The sequence below is a fragment of the Anguilla anguilla genome, chromosome 18, assembly GCF_013347855.1.
Source record: "Anguilla anguilla isolate fAngAng1 chromosome 18, fAngAng1.pri, whole genome shotgun sequence".
In the NCBI taxonomy this organism is placed as follows: domain Eukaryota; kingdom Metazoa; phylum Chordata; class Actinopteri; order Anguilliformes; family Anguillidae; genus Anguilla; species Anguilla anguilla.
Genome location: NC_049218.1, coordinates 20923097 through 20940899, shown reverse-complemented (window position 1 = coordinate 20940899; position 17803 = coordinate 20923097). Strand labels below are relative to the sequence as shown.

Genomic DNA, 17803 nt, shown 5'->3' with positions numbered 1-17803 from the left:
TGTTGTGCTTTTACAAACGATATTTTTGCGTGTGTCATAACAATCAAATATATATTTTGATCATCATCTCTGTTAAATTAATAAAGTAATAAAACGTAAGAGATTATGTTTGTGCAAGAAAAAAGAAAGGAATGTGTGGTTGTGTTGTGAATTTTTGTGGTTGTGTAATCTTGGTTACAGGACTATGTAATGCTTTTGGTAAAATAGCACTGTGTTTGTGTTGCTCCTGCTAGGGAATATGTAACAGGGGTCACCATGACATCAAGATTCGGTAAAACCTACAGTCGGAAGGGAGGGGACGGGAGCTCCAAGTTCGATGAGGTCCTGTCCAACAAGAGGGCCACCCTCAGTACCAAATGGGGCGAGACCACCTTTAAGGCCCAGCTGGGGTCCAAACGGCCCGGCCTGGTCCCGGTCCCCGAGCCTGGGGAGACCCCCAAAAAGCCCCGGCGCTCGGAGGAGGAGGAGGACGGCTCCGAGGACCCCTTTGGCTTCGACAGCGACGAAGACTCCAGACCGGTGTCCTCCCGCGGGGCCCCCCAGCCCAGGCCCGCCCCGACCAAAGTGGCGGCCCCTGAAATGCGCCTGGCCGAGTGGCCGAGCGAAACCCGGCAGCTCAACAGCCGCGTCGCCGCGGAGACGGCGCCGGCGTCCCCTGACTGGATGATGGAGGACGCTGGCGTCGATGCTGTCAGCAGCAGAACACCCGCAGGTAAGAGCTGGGACAGGTGCCCAGGACACAGGTGCTTTGTGACCCCCTCCCTCAGGCCCCTCATTACTGCCATGTGCAGCTGTTTGAACCACCTTCATTCACACTGATCCTAATGCAGCGCAGTATGGCTGCTGGCCTTGGGTTTAAATTTAGGCCCCTTTTGTCCAAACACATTGCTGTGTATGAGACTGAGTGCAGGGCTGTGTTCTGTCAGTCTTTCCTGCACATGCTTTGTCCATGCAGTAATGCTTTATCTGGACTATGTAAGCAGGTTAAGACACTGCTTATTTTAGAGAAGGTTACGTGATACTTGCTTGTTTTCGTTAGTAAAAATGTCAGCGTGAATGTCATTTTGATTGCACATGGTCTTTGCTGTGCTATGTAAGGTCAGGGTGCCATTTTGGCTCTAGTAATGGTCCGTTCACACTGTTGCTGAAAGTCTCTTGCCGTTTTATAGGCTTAGTGGCACGGCTGCATTTCAGCAGGGAAAATCGGAGCAGGGTCCTTTTTTTCCCCCACTTTGTACAATGCAGCAGCTGGTGGCTGGTCACAGACAAGCAAAGTGCAGTGGGCCGCAGAATTTTTTCTGGTTTTCCCCCCAGTGCAGCTCTGTGGTAATCTGGCTGCAGATGTTCAGAAAGTGAGATTGTGCCCTGGGTTTGTGATGGTATGATGACCCTCCAGTAAGATTCAGAAGTTACCCCAGTTTCATGATATCAGTGGGTAAATTGTATGAATAATGGCTATTCATCACATTATCATGTAGCATGTACTGCGTGCTTTGTTTTCCCAAAAATAATTGTTTGAAGCTCGCAATTCCTGCTGTTTGGTGAAGTGGGCGGCTCACAGTGAGAGGAGTGAGGCTCAGAGAGAGGTGGGCGGCTCTGACAAACTTTCAGGAGAGTGTGGGAGAAACTAGCTTTCAGAATAGAGTGGGAGAGACTAGCTTTCAGGAGAGTGTGGGAGAAACTAGCTTTCAGAATAGAGCAGGAGAGACTAGCTTTCAGAATAGAGTGGGAGAGACTATCTTTCAGGAGAGTGCGGGAGAGACTAACATTTGGAATTGTGTGGGAGACTCTTGATTTCGGGAGAGTGTGGGAGAGACTAGCTCTGGGGAGAGTGTGGGAGTACAGAATAGCTTTCACTTTCTCCGGAGTGCACATATCAGAGTTGGGGTCCATCTCAGTCCACTCTATTGGGAACCGGTGCCATAGTGCCACTGGATTTCAGTACCCAACGATAGCAATATCATCATCTGTGGGTGCCCCGCTAGTGAACGCTGGCAGTAACTACATGAGGGCTGCTGAGAAATCCCTGCTTGACCCCTCGAAAACTCAATGTCATCGATGACTTCTGTCAAGGTGCCTGGCTGTTTCATTTCACTAATCATGCCTTATAAGATTATTTTTTTGCTGACTGATGTAATAAACCCTGGTTCTCCTGGTTCAGTCCTTTCCGTATCTTTAGCTTCTGTCCAATGGTTTTCTTCAGCAGGGCCCAGGCTCCTGATGCATGGTGGCTTCCCCCTGCGTTTGGAGTGTGTTTACAAAATACACACAAGCTCAAGGAAAAGAGCCCTTCTTTACCGAGCAGTTATTGTTCACCAGGCTGTTGGCACACACTGCCTCTGTAACCCTGGAAAGTGTGGAAATGTTGAGTTGTGGTCACTCACAGAGCTTTAGGCATTGCGTGATCTACAGCGTTAAATCATGGTGTGGTGTGAGGTAGTACAGCGTTAAATCATGGTGTGGTGTGAGGTAGTACTCACTGTATTATTGGAAAACCACGAGAAGCTCACAGCAGTGGTTTAAGAGTCTGAGGTCGACTGGAGCCAAAAGCAGCCGTGCGCTAGGCAGACATGTCACGGCCAGGGATGAAGGCTTCCTCTTCATTGCATTTTGGCGTGAAGCTCAGAATACATGCATTTTTCAGTCATTTAAAAGCAAGTGAGAACCTGTGGTATTTTAAAATTTTTCCTGGCTGCATGACACCAATATCTCTCAGTGTGATAAATATTACAGTACCTCTTTGTGTGTATGTCCTAGTAAAATGGCATATTCAGTATCCAGAAGATCAGCAAACTAGCTGCTACTAAAAAGGGTGAGAAAATGATTTTGTTTGTCATCATTTCTTGCCTGACTTAACTGCTGCTGATGGTTAAATATTGCCGCTATAACTATTTACTGGGAGATGAGTTTAGGAGGAATTTACAAACTCTGCAATGGAGGCAGTTAGCTATAGCATGACCATGAATCAGTCACTAAGGCAAGCGCGATGAAGTTTGAGAAAGCTTTCGAAATGTAGGAATAACAAGCTAATCTTGTTTGGAAAAATAAGCCAAATTACTGTGACTAGATTGAAATGGTTCTTTTTTTGTAGAAAATGTTGCAGATGAGAGATGAATATAACCCTGCTGCCTTGACAGTAATAAGAGATCTTCACATCTCGGGCTCTGTGAAAAAGCAATGCTCTGATTAGAATGTACACATTAGCACACACTTTCTCATTGCCATGGTAATGTGTCTACATGCAGAGTGTTGGTTTTTTGGGCTTATCGTCCAGGTATTTGTGAGTGAGAATACGCTAGGTTATCGTAGCCTTTTTGTTTGGGCCCCCTAGTGGCGTAGACGCTGGCGTCTACATCAAACGTCCTACTGTAACACGTCAGAAGGCGTGCTATCATGGAAAACTGCATTTCAGATTTATCAGTGCTTGTCGGGCTATTTTCAGGCTAAATTTGATGTTTCTACTGTTGTTTTGTATTTCATAAAAGTGTCTTTGACCACTCTTGTGTGATCTACGTGACAGCGAACTGGATTGAAGACACTGGACATTTATATATAGTTATGAGTTGGTTACAGTTCTTTCACCACCAAAAAATTGTGTAGTATATCACAGCAACAAGAAAAAACACCTGAGGTCCTGAATGTAGGTCAATAAAACTGCTATTTCACCTGCTCACTCATTTGAGGTAATTTGTGACATCATCATATAATTTCCTTCTGCTGTCAAAATCTCTTTTAAAGTATAGAATAAAGTCATAACCTTACCCACATTATTAAAGCCAGACACGTGCTTTCTATGATTCTGTAGTTATTTTCTGTCTTCTGTTTATTTTTGTTGTACAGCCTAAATGTCAGCACTGGTGAAATCTCAAAAATAGGTCAGTGTAACAGTACGCAGTTCAAATGGGCAGTAGTAATATCATGGAACTAATTGTAGTTGATTGATGGGCTTATTATCCAAAAGGAGCTGAGTCTAAGCTTTCCAAAGAGGTGTAAGATGGGTGACTGGACAGTTGGGAGCCAGAGGCAGAGCTCTGAGTATGGTGAGTGTATATCTCAGTAGGGCTAGCAACAAGCGTCTGTATTTTGTGCACAAACGCGCATTACGTACAGCCCATGGCCCACGGTCGTTTTGAGCATCGGTGAGAAAATGCATCTGCAAGGAAGATGTGCTCCTTGCCACCTTGCGAGTACTAGTCCAAGTAATGTTCCTGTCGTGTATCTTACCTCTTTTTGGGTCATTTGTTTTATTACTGTCATAACTTTGCATCAACAGTGTAGCGCTGGCTAGCAGAGATAGCTAACCACCAAGGGACTAGCTAAGTGCTGCCATGTGTACAAAGTATTTGTGTGTTTTATGGTGTTGTCTTGGGAGTAGTATAGCTAGCCAGCTTATTTAATATTGTTTATGTTGTCACAGAGTTTTACAGTCCTGGAACAGTTCAAAATAAAAGGTTTCAATTACTTGCTACAATATTATATTAGAATTGGGCCTTATTCTGGTTAAGCGTGGCTTATAGCTAGTTTACACGCTTGATGTTATGCATTAGATAAGCTAAACCTGAATACAGCTTGATTATAATGCATGAGAAGTCTGCAGAAATAAGTCCCTGCCTAAGGCAACTTGGATTTTATACCGTCAGTACTCACAGTGTTTTTGAGCTTTCAATATTTTAAAGCTGAACCTGTCTAAGGGTCATTCCCATCTAATTGTCTCCTCACTGGACATGGTAATGTGTTTCAAATGGACCGTAAAGCTGTGTTCATTTTGGGATGGCTTTGGAGGGGTTTGTGTGGAGGGGTGGCATGGTTACGGCTCCGGGTGTGTGCGGAGAGAGGGAGCGGTTCGGCCGGCCTGCAGCCAGCAGCTGTGGGTAGAGAGATGATTATTGCTGACCCTTATCTGTTCTGCCTGCAGAGAGATCAGGGGCCGGGATGCGAGACACACGCTGTGGCCTCAGCCCACCCTTCCTCCTCCTGCGTGTGTGTGTGCGTGTGTGTGTGTGTGAACCTACAGTAATACCTGTGTGTGTCTGAACATGTGGACTCAGTGGACTGTGGGAAGATCACTAGATCCTTTGACAGTTTGGATTGGTTTGCATAGGTTAGGATAGGTTTGTATAGGTTTCCCTATGTTTGCATGGGTTTGGACTGGTTTTTGGACACCTATGTCCATTCTTCTAATCCTTTGCAAAAGTTGAAGATTCTCTAATGATATGGATGCAAATATATTTCCAATGAGTTTAAAGAGTTTATCTGTTGAAAAAATGTTGAGTGTCTTCTGAATTAGTATGATGCAGTTATCCATTTTGGGTAGGTTTTGGACACCGTTGTGGGACTTGCACAGTCATACATATCAGTTTCATGTTTTGTACACATGCTGACAGGAGGTTTGTGATCCAGAAAATGAAAAGCTTTAGCTAATTCACATTGACTTTGACTCAGAGGGGTTCACTGTAAACTAGAGTGGTGGAACTTCATTTTTCACCAGGAGTAGCCTATTCACTGGCCAAAATTTGTATATGAAATTTATTTAAGGCCGGATAATAAATGGTACACGGGTCTCATTGATTTAAGCCTGTATTGGTGTTTGTAATGTTGTCATCTGAAGTCATAAAGCTGTGAACCCAGCAGTACAAAACATGCAAAAATGGGCTAAATTAAGCCTCTGCACGAAGAGGTGGAACAAGCGCATCATCTCTCCCTGTTTTTTCTGTACTCCCAACAATGTGTCATGGAGTTTAAACTGCAGAACAGCCTTTCCTATATAATGTAATGTAATATCCCGTTGTGTTGCAGATGTGGAAACAGTTTACACGTGCAGTACCGTTATTAGCTGGACTATGTTCTGTGGATGTAGTATAGGGATGTTTACACAAGCTTATTTATGACTCACGCATGCTGTATATTTAGCACTCTTGAAATGGGCCCTCAGGCACCTTTCATATGTTAGATTCCTGCAGGTCCTTAGTTGTTGATTTTGAAGGGGAAAATTCAAGGTTGAGAGAGCAGCTAGAATTTAGCACAGATTTTTGTTGTTGGTTTATATAGGCCTACCGTAGAAGGGAATGCAAGAAGCTGTGATTTCACACACATTTTCACTCATAAATAGAAACATCTTACGAAACTTTTAGTCCTTGTTGAGTGTTCCTTAAAGGTTGGAAGGTTTTGCGTTCAGTACAATGGATACCATGCGTAGTCTCGTGTGCTTGGCCTAATCAATATGGAGACTGAAATGAATCTCTTCGGTGCGGAATGAAAGTGGACAGAATTACATTTCGGTTCCTGATTTGAACTGTAAGGGTAAGCAGTGCGTTTATCGGCCTGCCTTGCGGCTAGGCTACATTTCCACTTCACACGCACGTTTCTGTAGATGAATGGATGCGATGTGTGACGGGCCCTTACAAACAGACAGAGTGCGCCGCCCCCTCTCCATTAAGCCCGCTCTGTGCATCTGCTGGGCGGTTTGAAGCTGTCTTTGAAGCGCAGGGAAACGCGGCAGAGCGGTCGACTGGGATTACCCCGCTTTGGAGAGACGGAGCAGAGGCCCCGGCGGGGTGTGGGCATTAAGGGCCGCCCGAGCCCTTTGAGCTGAGCGCCGCCGGCTCTCCAGGGCCCCGGTGGAACTCCCAGTCTGCCCACCTAGTCATTCCCAAGCCTTTGATTTGCTGGTTTCCCACCTCAGCCGGCGTGTACTGGGCAGTCTGACACAAAATGGCCACCACGCTCTCCTAGGTGGGCTCCGAATGTTTTTAGATGTGACAGCGTGAGTCACAGGCCCTGATTTATGCAGTCGTGTCTGCTATCACAGATGGGTGATGGACAGAAGCGTAATTTAGTGCAGAATATTTAGTCGTGAATTCATAGTGACCATCTGCATTGCTGAAATAGTCATGTGCCTGTGGGAACACAGGACCCACAAACCCTGGGAAAAGGAACCAAAGGATGCTGCCACCCCTCGTTTTGATAAAGATCTGATATGTTCAGGAATATCATGACTTATTTCTCTACATCTGTGTGAAGGTATGTGACTCAGATCTTGTATATTTGTGCCAACACAGAACTTTCTTCTGCACAGAAAATGGAATGGTGTACTGTAATAAATAGATTTTGATTGATACTGTACGCTTCTTGGGAGCATAGCTACCTCGCTGATGAATGTTGCTAACCATCTGGCTGCTGTAGCTAAATTGAACCCGTGTGACCTGGGTAATGCGTTAGAATCTTCCCAAAATATTACTAATGACATCCACAAAGTTGAAGCGTTGTGCTAATCAAAGCAGTTATTGGACGTCTTGTGAAAGTTTGGATTGACATGGGTAGTAGTGCAAGACATGACACAATATAGGTGTGTGTGCGCGCACGTGTACATGTGAGTGCATGCGTGCAAGTGTTTGTGTGTGCATGTGCACCCATGCGTGTATGTGCGTGTGTTTGCTTGTGCCACCATTATATTGAATGACTTGGCCTGACCTACAGCATGCGTGTTCACGTTCAAGTCATTTTTGTCGTCTTCCTGTTTATACTCCTTTTCTATAATAACTCCAAATGACTTGATTGATTTTATGCCAGTTGTGGTCTATGTTGTTGTGGCTTCTGATTTCTTCCTTTCTATTTGTTTTGAATGGTTTTGAAATTTCATTAAACATACATGGGCAAATATTGCATCCTGTCATCCAAGTTGATCATATTTTGAATGAACAATCAGTTTGATGGTTAGGCTATTTAGTGTGGCACCATTTACGTGCATTCCGGAGTATGTACGCGCAAGTGTAGTGTACACACACACAAACACACACTCTCTCTCTCTGTCTCCAAATTAAAATTAAATCTCGCCTTCCAATTTACATTCATGTTCTCGCACTCATTTGTGGGTGCTCTGTTTGCACCATCCTTTTTGTCCCTGGTGTTAGGCTGCTCGTACCCTATACAACATTAAAGGCTTGAAAGCAATCAAAACTTTACAAACTTGAAATGCAGTAGCATTCACAATGAAATTGTACCACTAAATTCACGGATCATTTCTAATCGTTTTACAGGTTTTTTTGTGCGTAATTTCTATAGGCAGCTTGAAAAACACTTGGACAACCCGCCTAAGACATTTCAGTGCAGGAAAAAGCCTGTTTTAATATCGTAGTGTGCAAATCCCAGTTCATAAACTGGCCATGTCAATAGGCCTTCAACTTTCTAGTTCATAAGAAACCATTCAAATAGGCTATTTATTTGGAGCAGTAGAAACATATTGCATTCCCTCATATCCAGCAGAAAAGTTAGCTTGCTTAGCCTTCAGCAGTAGGCATGACAGCACCTCCGAGCTGGAGATTAATATGGGCCAGCATGCTGTAGAAACAGGATTCTGGGATTGGGTTTTGTGGCTTTGAAAAATAATTTTTTATCCGTCTCTTCACTCTCATGAAACATTAACAGTGTTTATCTAGTTTTACTACAATCGGGTCCTGGTAGCTATTGATTTCTCACGCTTTGAGATGGCAGGCCATTTTCATGCAGTTCGTGTCTGTTCGTCCCAACGGATGAATCGGGGCTAAGGCTCTTTGGCATTCCTGCGCTTAAAAGGCAAATCCAGGATTCCTGAAGCAAGGCTGTATCTCAATTGCTAAATCATACGCATTTTCTTTCTGTCATGAACGTATTCCGTTTGCTAGCTGTACTTTACGGTGTTATGTGACCTGCTTGTTAATGAGTAAGATTCTGAATTGACAGAGAGCAGTGGCTAAGCCATTAAAGTAAGAAGCTGAAATAGAAAATGAAAAGGAATTTGTGAAATGGCTCTCATGTGAAGTGGAAGGGGTTTGCTGTGGTCACTGAAATGTAGTCTTGGTCGTTGGGTGGAGGCCGTGTTGGGGAGTATGCTGTGTGTAGGTCTTTATTCCTCGTGTCTGTGTTGGCGGTGCTCGTGTGCGTGAGGCGGTAGTGTGTGAGGTCTCCGCTCTGTCTGTGCTCAGGGAAGGCCGAAGGCTGCGAGACGCACAGCTACAGCTGGTACAGCAAGGCCTGCGAGAGCGACAGGAGGCCCACCCCTCACACCACCAGCCTGAAGACGGACAGCTGGAGCTCCCCCTCGCCCGGCTCCGACACGCCCAAGGGGGGCGGCTCCCCGTGGCCGGGGGTGTTGGCGCTGGACGAGGAGGGGAAGACGCTGTGCAGCGAGGACCAGCCCCTCTCCGAGCCCGACCGCGACTCGCCGCGCTCCTCCACCGCTGCCGCCGAGCCGGGCCGGGGGGACCTGGACCTGCCCTCGGAGCCCTCCGAATCGGACGCCCCTTCCCAGCTCCCCCTCAGGCCCTCCAACTGCCGCACCTACCGCCGGCCCGACCGCTGCAAGCAGGCCCCGGGGGCGGGGAACGGGGAGGGCGCCGGCCAGGCCTCGCTCAAGCCCGGCAGCGCCCCCGGTGGCCGGGGCAGGGACTACACCGTGCTGCACCCCTCCTGCTTGTCCGTGTGCAACGTCACCATCCAGGACTCCATGGAGAGGAGCGTAGAGGACTTCCCCAGCGCCCCCTCCACGGACCCGGGGGAGGCCGGCCGGCTCAAGAAAAAGACCGAGACCACGCCCACCAAGCCCACCAGGTGTGCCCTTCAGTCTCTAATTAGCCCCTAATGCACCAAATGTCACTTCCTGTCTTTCCTCCGGCTCTCGAAAATGTGAGCTAAATTGTCCTTCTCCGTCACCTGACGCGGGGATTACCAATGAATGGGAGAGAGGAGAGGAGAAGTTAAAAGCATTTGGCATTTTAATGCACTATTAGCATATCATGCATATTGAATGGAGGCAAATAATTGGGAGCTTAACCCAATAAACATGGAGAATAAACTGATGAGAACTGATGTCTGTTGGAAATAACCAGTTGTTTGAAAATAAGTTATTTGTAAATCTCCAAGTACAGAACTGTAAGTTTGATGAGTGGGAGGTTTGAAAGCTCTACATACCACACAAATTCACTAAAGCGCGCCCGTTCATTATTCAGAGACTGTAAGTGATTTTTAATTAAAACTCAGTCACTGACTATGCAAGCATTCAAACTCAGGTATTAAAACTCAGCATTACCTTCTGATGGCCTCGTCTGAGAAGTGGAGACGCATCCAGAGCTGGTTAATTATTCAGTAGTGAAGCTAATCATTAATGATACATATAGAAATGGGCCAGCTTTTGGGATGGGCAAAGTCTCTGAGTGCTGCCTGTGCACATTCATGCCTAGTTAAGGCCCTGCGGTTTTATAAAACAGATTATTAGTAGCTTGCATTTTTAAACTGGGCCGCTGGATAGTGGGAGAAGCAACAAAGTTTGTGAGATATGATTGGTCGTAAGTAAGTGAATAATCAGTGTTAAAATCAGCTATGCAGGGTCAGGGTCTGAAACTTTCCCCTGACCACCTGCCAAATGCGGGTAGATCATTTCAGTATTGGGTGAACGGGACAAATTTAGTAGATGCGTTGTCATGTAGAAATCAAGCTGCTGACAAAATACCCAAAACATACATAGAAGTTCATGCTTTTACTGTAGCCGCAAGCAAAGCTTCAGAATACGAGACTTCAACTCCCACAAGTCCTTGCGTTTGTTGGGCTACCGTGATTGGACATGTATGCGGTCTGCTTTTGTCGCCAGTCGCAACCATAGAGCGAATAAATAGTCTGTTGGTGAGTAGCCTTTTGTGGTCTGTAAAAACGAGTCTGTTCCCTGTCAGGTTTAGACCCGTGCAGAGTAAGTCTAAGAAGGAAAGCAAGCTGGACTTCTTCGGTTTTGAAGAGAAGGACGGCCAGGACGAGGAAGACCCCTCCGCCTCGGGCAGCACAAACTACAAGATCAAGTACTTTGGCTTTGATGACCTGAGCGAGAGCGACAGTGAGGGAGAGGAGGATACCTCCCGGGCAGCAGAGAAGAGGAAGGCCAAGAAGGCTGCAGCAGCAGCAGCAGCAGCAGCCATGGCCGCAAGGTTTGACTACCCAGAGCTGACTGACTCCCAGGAAAGCCAATCCAGCACTAACACAGGTAAGCACTGCGCCATAGCAACCACCAACACAGGGCAGCACTGCGTCATAACAACCACCAACACAGGGCAGCACTGCCCCTTAGTGACCACTAACACAGGTCAGCACTGCGCCTTAGCAACCACCAACACAGGTCAGCACTGCGCCTTAGCAACCACCAACACAGGGCTGCACTATGCCTTAGCAACCACCAACACAGGGCAGCACTGCCCCTTAGTGACCACTAACACAGGTCAGCACTGCGCCTTAGCAACCACCAACACAGGGCTGCACTATGCCTTAGCAACCACCAACACAGGGCAGCACTGCGCCTTAGCAACCACCAACACCGGGCAGCACTGCGCCTTAGCAACCACCAACACAGGTCAGCACCCCGCCTTAGCAACCACTAACACAGTTCAGCACTGTGCCTTAGCAACCACTAACATGGCTCAGCACTGTGCTTTAGTGACCACTAACACAGGTCAGCACTGTGCCTTAGCAACCACTAACACAGGTGCACTGTGCCTTTTCACTCTTGTAAGAATTAGAGAGAGGGGGGTGTTCCCCATAATTTAAGATGTGCTTGAAAAATAATTGCTTTCAGTTCTGCTGCACTGAATACCTGCCATCCATCAAAAATATACTGAAGGGAACGACAGCACTGCCCACTTCACATTTAATATGCGGATTCCCATACGAGTTATGAGCTCGTGCATTTGAGACATATTTTGTAAAATGGCCCCCAACCATATGACCCTGGCTCTCCAGCATGCCCTGTGCCTGTGGGGTGATGAGGGAACTGAGCGTGTAGCTTTAGGGCCATGTGTTCTGTTCCCAGCCGGGGCAATGCTGTTGTGACTTTGACCCAAGATATGCAACCTGAATTTCTTCACTAAGTCTCTGGCTGCTCCAGTGGATTTTATCTAGAGCTGTCTAAGTCGCTCTGGGTGGGAGCATCTGTTAAACGCTAAAATGTAAATACACTGATGCCTCATTTACATTTTTAGGCTGAGAAACCGAAGAATGAAAGCCGCTGTCTGTTCTTGCGTGTCTGTAGTTGCTTGTTATGAGAAATTGTCAGGTATTTTAATCGTCTGATTAACTGTCAGACGATTAGAAAATTCCTTTTAGATCACTTCTTGTGCTGGGTAATGTAGGGAGTAAAGGGTGTGATGAAATATGACATCGCCTCTGCCGTACTCTCTGCCTCCATAATGTCTGTCTGCTTCCAGATATTCTGGAGTTCCCAGATGATTCCTATCCGGCTGCCACTGAGGTGCCGAAGAGGCCGCGGGGAAAACAGTCGGACAAATCCGGAGAGGCCAGCAGAAAGATTTTCAGCGGCCCCAAAAAGGTAGGACCCGTTGCTTAGCGCAGAGAGAGAGAGAGAGAGAGAGAGAGAGAGAGAGAGAGAGAGGCTTTGCAAGTCCCTCAATGGGCGGAGTTTCAGACTCGTGCAGACCAATCATAAGAATTTTCTCTTTACTGCACAATGCAACGGTAGTTCCACACATTTAGTGTTTCACAAAGCTCTGCTCTCCCAATGCTGCTGTTGCAAGGAAATGGACGTTACAGGGTTCATGAAGATCTGACTTGTCTGTCCTAATGAGAGTAGAGTGCTTAAAACTGGGCCGCCCCTCCCTGTTTCTGGAGATCTACCGTCCTGTAGGTTTTCACTCCAACCCTAACACCTCAGTCAACAGCTGGAGATCTCAGTGAGCTATTAATTGTTAGCATCATGTGCGCCAAATTAGGGTTGAAATGGAAGCCTACAGGACAGTAGATCTCCAGGAACAGGGTTGGACAGCCCTGACTTAAAACCTGAGAAAAAGGAATTGATTGTGGATAATTGCACAAGTGGTACACTAGCCAGGGACCGTAATTAAATATTCACCGGTTCTATTTTTAGATTGTTTTCTGCAATGCAGAGTTATCTCCATTCTGTAATGCTATGGTCGTGATTTATATAAAACATAATTGCTGCTTCGAATTTAGATTAGAATGAAAGACATTTATGCTGCATGCATATCATCATCTTGAGAGAACACAGTTTAAAAATGGTTAGCATTTTTCCATATTCCTCATCTAGCTCTAAGAGCCGTGCTGTGTGATTTGTCAACAGAAGACTCGAGTCTCATTTGATATATAACCAATTTGTTTGCTCCTAGCATGTTGTGTCGCTTCACAGATGGACATTTTCTGAATGCGTTTCTGCTGCATTGAGCGAAAATATTGAGCTCCGAATGATACAGTGGGAAAAATACCAGTATCAAGAAAGTCCATGTAATCATTTTGAATTTTAGAAAGTAAATCAATTTAGAATGTGGCAGCTGCACAGTGACATTGAGAAGCCTAAACGTGGTTGATTGTAGCCTGCCTGTCGTGGGGGTGCTCTGTTGTGTGCCTGCCCTCTTTTGGCTCTAATGTTCAGAAAGCTGAACAGACGTATTTCTCTGCTCATAACAGACAGGACGTAAAGCTCCAGAGAATACTGAGGTGCATTGTGTCAGGCGGTCATTATTGGGTCTGAAGTAATAATGCACAGAGCCCCAGACCAGGACTAGCCGTTTAAAGGGATGATAAATATGCTGTCTAACCAGTGATAAGTATTCTGCTGCACCAGTAGAATATTTTATTATTATTGTATACACCTCTTTTTTTTCCTTCATCTGAAAAATACATTGTGCTGGTTATGATCGATTAATGGAATGGTTGCAGGTGAATGGGAAAAAATAATCATCTTAGTGTGGAAACAGAAGTGGGAACAGAAAGCCAGGTCACTGTAACAACACATTTGGGCATAAAGGGAAATCAAGATGAACGCTTGGGTGGTCCGTGTGGGTATGGGACAGTCTGCAGCACTGAAACCACCGGGTGATGAATTTCCATACCCGGTAACCTGTAGAAATCATACCTGTATTCTCTGCAGTTTTCAGTCTTCACTGAAAAACACCTTCAAAAACACACAATTTCATCTACAGTGAATGTAACGATTACTGGTAATTTGAAAAGCAGTCCATTAAGCGTGTTTACTATGGGATTAGGTGACCTTGGGGCTATAGAACCTGTTTGTGGATGGACTCGAGAGCCCTATCTCGACCATTTTCACCAGTTATTTTCTGCTGAAATAGTCTTTTGTTTGTTAGACTTGTCAAAAGTAGATTTTCAGAGATATTTGATGGTAATGGATAAAGAGTATTTACCAGAATCACAGCACAATTTTTGGGTTGTTTGGCTAGAATAAGAAAACAGGAATAAAATTACTTCTTAGAATATGTGCTTAGTCTACAATGCGCTTCAGGGAAGAGGAACTTGCTTTTAATGGAAAAACACAAAGAACAAGAAATCAATGGCATATCTGTCTTCCTGCATGTGCTCATAGGATAATCATTCTTTAGTTTTCGTCTGCTTGTGACGGGCTTTTAATAAAACGGAGTGAAAATGACAAGGAGGGCCGCTTCTTGTGTTTCAGTGTTTGCATCCCATTTTTTAAAAGCCAATGTCCATTTAATTTTTCTGAGAGAGAACGCAGTGTTCGCAAAGTGGAAAACGTTTCTCACTCTGTGAATGAAAAAGAACTCCTGTTTAGCAGCAGGTGTGGCGGTTAGCCCTCGAAGCTCAAGCTTATTTTAGCATTTGGATGAGTACTGAGGACGTTTCATACGAGTTGGTTAATCCATACATAAGTAGCGCCTTCTTTAGCGTGACACTGCATGCGCACGGCGTTATGTTCTTCTTCAGTGTAAATCGCGTTATTCCTCCTTTATAACGGATAACGTCATTTGATGACCCCGATAGAAACAAATGGGAGGAAGCAGAACTTTTAGCTAACGATAGCTGTTTCTAACAACTTGTACCAAAAGCAAGAAACGACCTGACCTCGTGATGACTTCTTGGCACAGAGGATTCTGAACGTACTAAAAACAATAACCAGGGTTACTGCAGTGCCATTATCTCACCCTCTTGTGCCATTATTTTGGACGAGCCATCTGTATTGGAATTAAATTTAGGATTTGAGAGAAAGAAATTTGTATCTAACCAGCTACATTCTGAAACTCGCTCTGATGCAATTAGTTAAAAAGTTTATTCGGCGCTGGATAGGGAAACGGCCGTAAAATGTGCCCAGTTGATTTCTCTCTGGAGCCACAAAACACAACAGTGCACTCCAAATGCAATCATCGGATCGTTTTTAACTGGATGAACGTGTTAAGTGTACATCTGTTTTTGGGAATGCATAAATAAGTAAGTTGAAACATTTTGTTATCCAAATAGAATTAGTACAATTTTTGCTTCCGAAGTTGACATCTGTGCTCTTCTGCTTCCTCAATGAATGTGGAAACTTTGTTGCAGTTTGCATTTGTGCTGTGGCGTGAAACAGGGACGCGTCGGCTAACATGGCCAAATACGGGCTGTTGATATCAGCCCGGAATTTTCACAACGCACAGCCCTAATTTGAAACAGATCTTCCGTGTATGTGTGGGTAATGTAAAGGGTGTAAGATGAGCGCGCGGCCGAAACGCACTACGGCATGTCTGGGCCGCGGCCTCCCTGGGAGGGAAGCGGTATTTACGGCATATCGACGCTCTGAATCGCGAGCGTGTGGAGGAAATGACGCAAGCTCGAGTGCGGACTGACGGATTGCCTTCTTCCATGTGTTCTTTCGCCCGCTAGTCCCCGGCCAAGGCTGTGTACAACGCCAGGCACTGGAACCACCCAGAAGCCGAGGAGCTTCCCCCGCCGCCCCTGTCCCGGGCCCAGACCGCTCCGGTGAGTACCCCGCCCCCCGCGGAGCCGTCTCCCTGTGTGGGAGGGCCAGCGGGGCAGTGATGGAGCTAAAGACCAGCAGCAGTGGCTACGTGTGAATAAGGCCAGCCTTAGCTTGTGAAGGTGTGCTTGTGTCATTCGCTCTTAAAGCAGAACAGTAAGCAGGTGTTTACCTCATTTATATTTAGTATTTACATCCCTCAAGGGCTTCTGTTGCTCTTAACACTGAATTATGCCCTTGTGTTCTCATTGTAAGTCGCTGTGGATATGAGCATCTGCCAAAGGCCAGTAATGTAATGTAAGGTACGAGCAATGAGGTGTATGTTTGAACCCCGTGGAATCCCCAGGGACGACGGGCCCATTTGAGCCGAAAATAATATTGTATCACTTCCTGTGTTCATTGTTTTATTTTTTATTTATTAATAAATGCGCTTGTGCACATTTACATTCTCCATAAAACCTCCCGCATGCGTGGGCTTTAAAATCGATGATCAGAGTTCGAATGGCATTGTGCTTGCCGCCAAGGTAATAAGAAGTAAGTGGGTCAGTTAGATAGAAAACTCATGTTAGAAATTCTTGTACGTCATGTAGTTTCCAAAGTTGCCTATTGGTTTCCCTTACAAGCTGCTGCATAGGACATAGGGATGTATCCGAATCCGAATACTGTATTTGGGAAAGCACGAATAATCCGATGGAAACAGACATTTCTTCTACCCAAAGTTTCTTGTTATTATTCGGATTCGGGGGAGAAAAGTCAGCTCCTTGTCGAGTTCTCAATAGCCTCTATCTAACATTACATGGGGAGAGAGAGCGAGTATCTGGAACTCCGGCACATAGCAGCTGCTATAACACTTACATAACACCCTTAATAAATCACTGCAAGCGATGACATTCCGTTTTTATCAACATTAGACATTACAAAAGGGTGCATGCCACTACACCGTCCAAAATATAGAGCCAGGGCAAGATGAATGACCAGAGTTGCACGGAAAGGTAACCTGCGCGTAACTGTTGTGAATGTCAAATGCTGCGAGGTAATGCAAAGCATTACCAGTCCAGTTTTTTTATTATTCCAGTCCAGGTTTTTTTTTCTTCCAGTCCAGTTTTATTATCATTCCAGTCCAGGTTTTTTTTTTCTTCCAGTCCAGTTTTTTTATTATTCCAGTCCAGGTTTTTTTTTTCTTCCAGTCCAGTTTTTTTATTATTCCAGTCCAGGTTTTTTTTTTCTTCCAGTCCAGTTTTTTTATTATTCCAGTCCAGGTTTTTTTTTTCTTCCAGTCCAGTTTTTTTATTATTCCAGTCCAGGTTTTTTTTTCTTCCAGTCCAGTTTTTTTATTATTCCAGTCCAGGTTTTTTTAAATCTTCCAGTCCAGTTTGTTTATTAATTTTTTTTTTTTTACCTCGCAACAATTTATTTCTCAGTAAAGGGACACCTCGGCCTTTTAACAGTTCTAAAATCAATGTGCTACAAAATCCAGCATTCTAAAGCAGTTTAAGGGGAGGCACCACCGTCAAAAGTCAGTTCATAAAACTTAGTTTACTTAAAAATAAAAATAAAAAGAGAGATGAAAAGTACAGTATGAGGATGTGGAAATATATTTCATAATTAATTATATGCCAATATTAAATCAATTTGATGCTTTGAAGGCACAACAATTGCATTACCAATGAATATTAGGTTAGAAGATACAACATTTGCCTGATTCAACGTGACTTCCAGTATGAACCACGCCCACGTCCGGTCTTCTATCCGAATACAGACACAGACAGATAATTTTGTTGGTTGAACAGATACAGATACAGATAATAACGTCTCTGCACACCCCTAATAGGACATCTGTGCATTTCTGTGTGAAGTATAAACGATCACAGGGAAGTGTGTGCATCTCATCACTCAGAAAACTAGCGTGAAACTCAGATGGGTCTGTGCCACGCTCGGGCTGGTATTTGTTTGCTCGGTGTGCCGCTGTCGGGACCTCATCTTCGCCGCTGCGTGTTGTGTTTTCGGGGGGGACCCGCAGTCCTGCCGCGGCCGACCCCGAGGCCCCCGAGC

General features: G+C 45.3%; 1 protein-coding gene across 1 annotated transcript in view; it reads left to right on the top strand.

The window, feature by feature from the left end:
* wapla (WAPL cohesin release factor a) overlaps nt 1-17803 on the top strand; it is a 34803-nt gene that overhangs the window by 1264 nt on the left and 15736 nt on the right. Inside the window, exons 2-6 of the mRNA XM_035400351.1 lie at nt 234-712; nt 8961-9585; nt 10701-11005; nt 12219-12340; nt 15658-15753. Of these exons, the coding sequence (XP_035256242.1) occupies nt 256-712; nt 8961-9585; nt 10701-11005; nt 12219-12340; nt 15658-15753 (1605 nt within the window). The 5' untranslated portion in view covers nt 234-255. The remainder of the gene's footprint in view (nt 1-233; nt 713-8960; nt 9586-10700; nt 11006-12218; nt 12341-15657; nt 15754-17803) is intronic.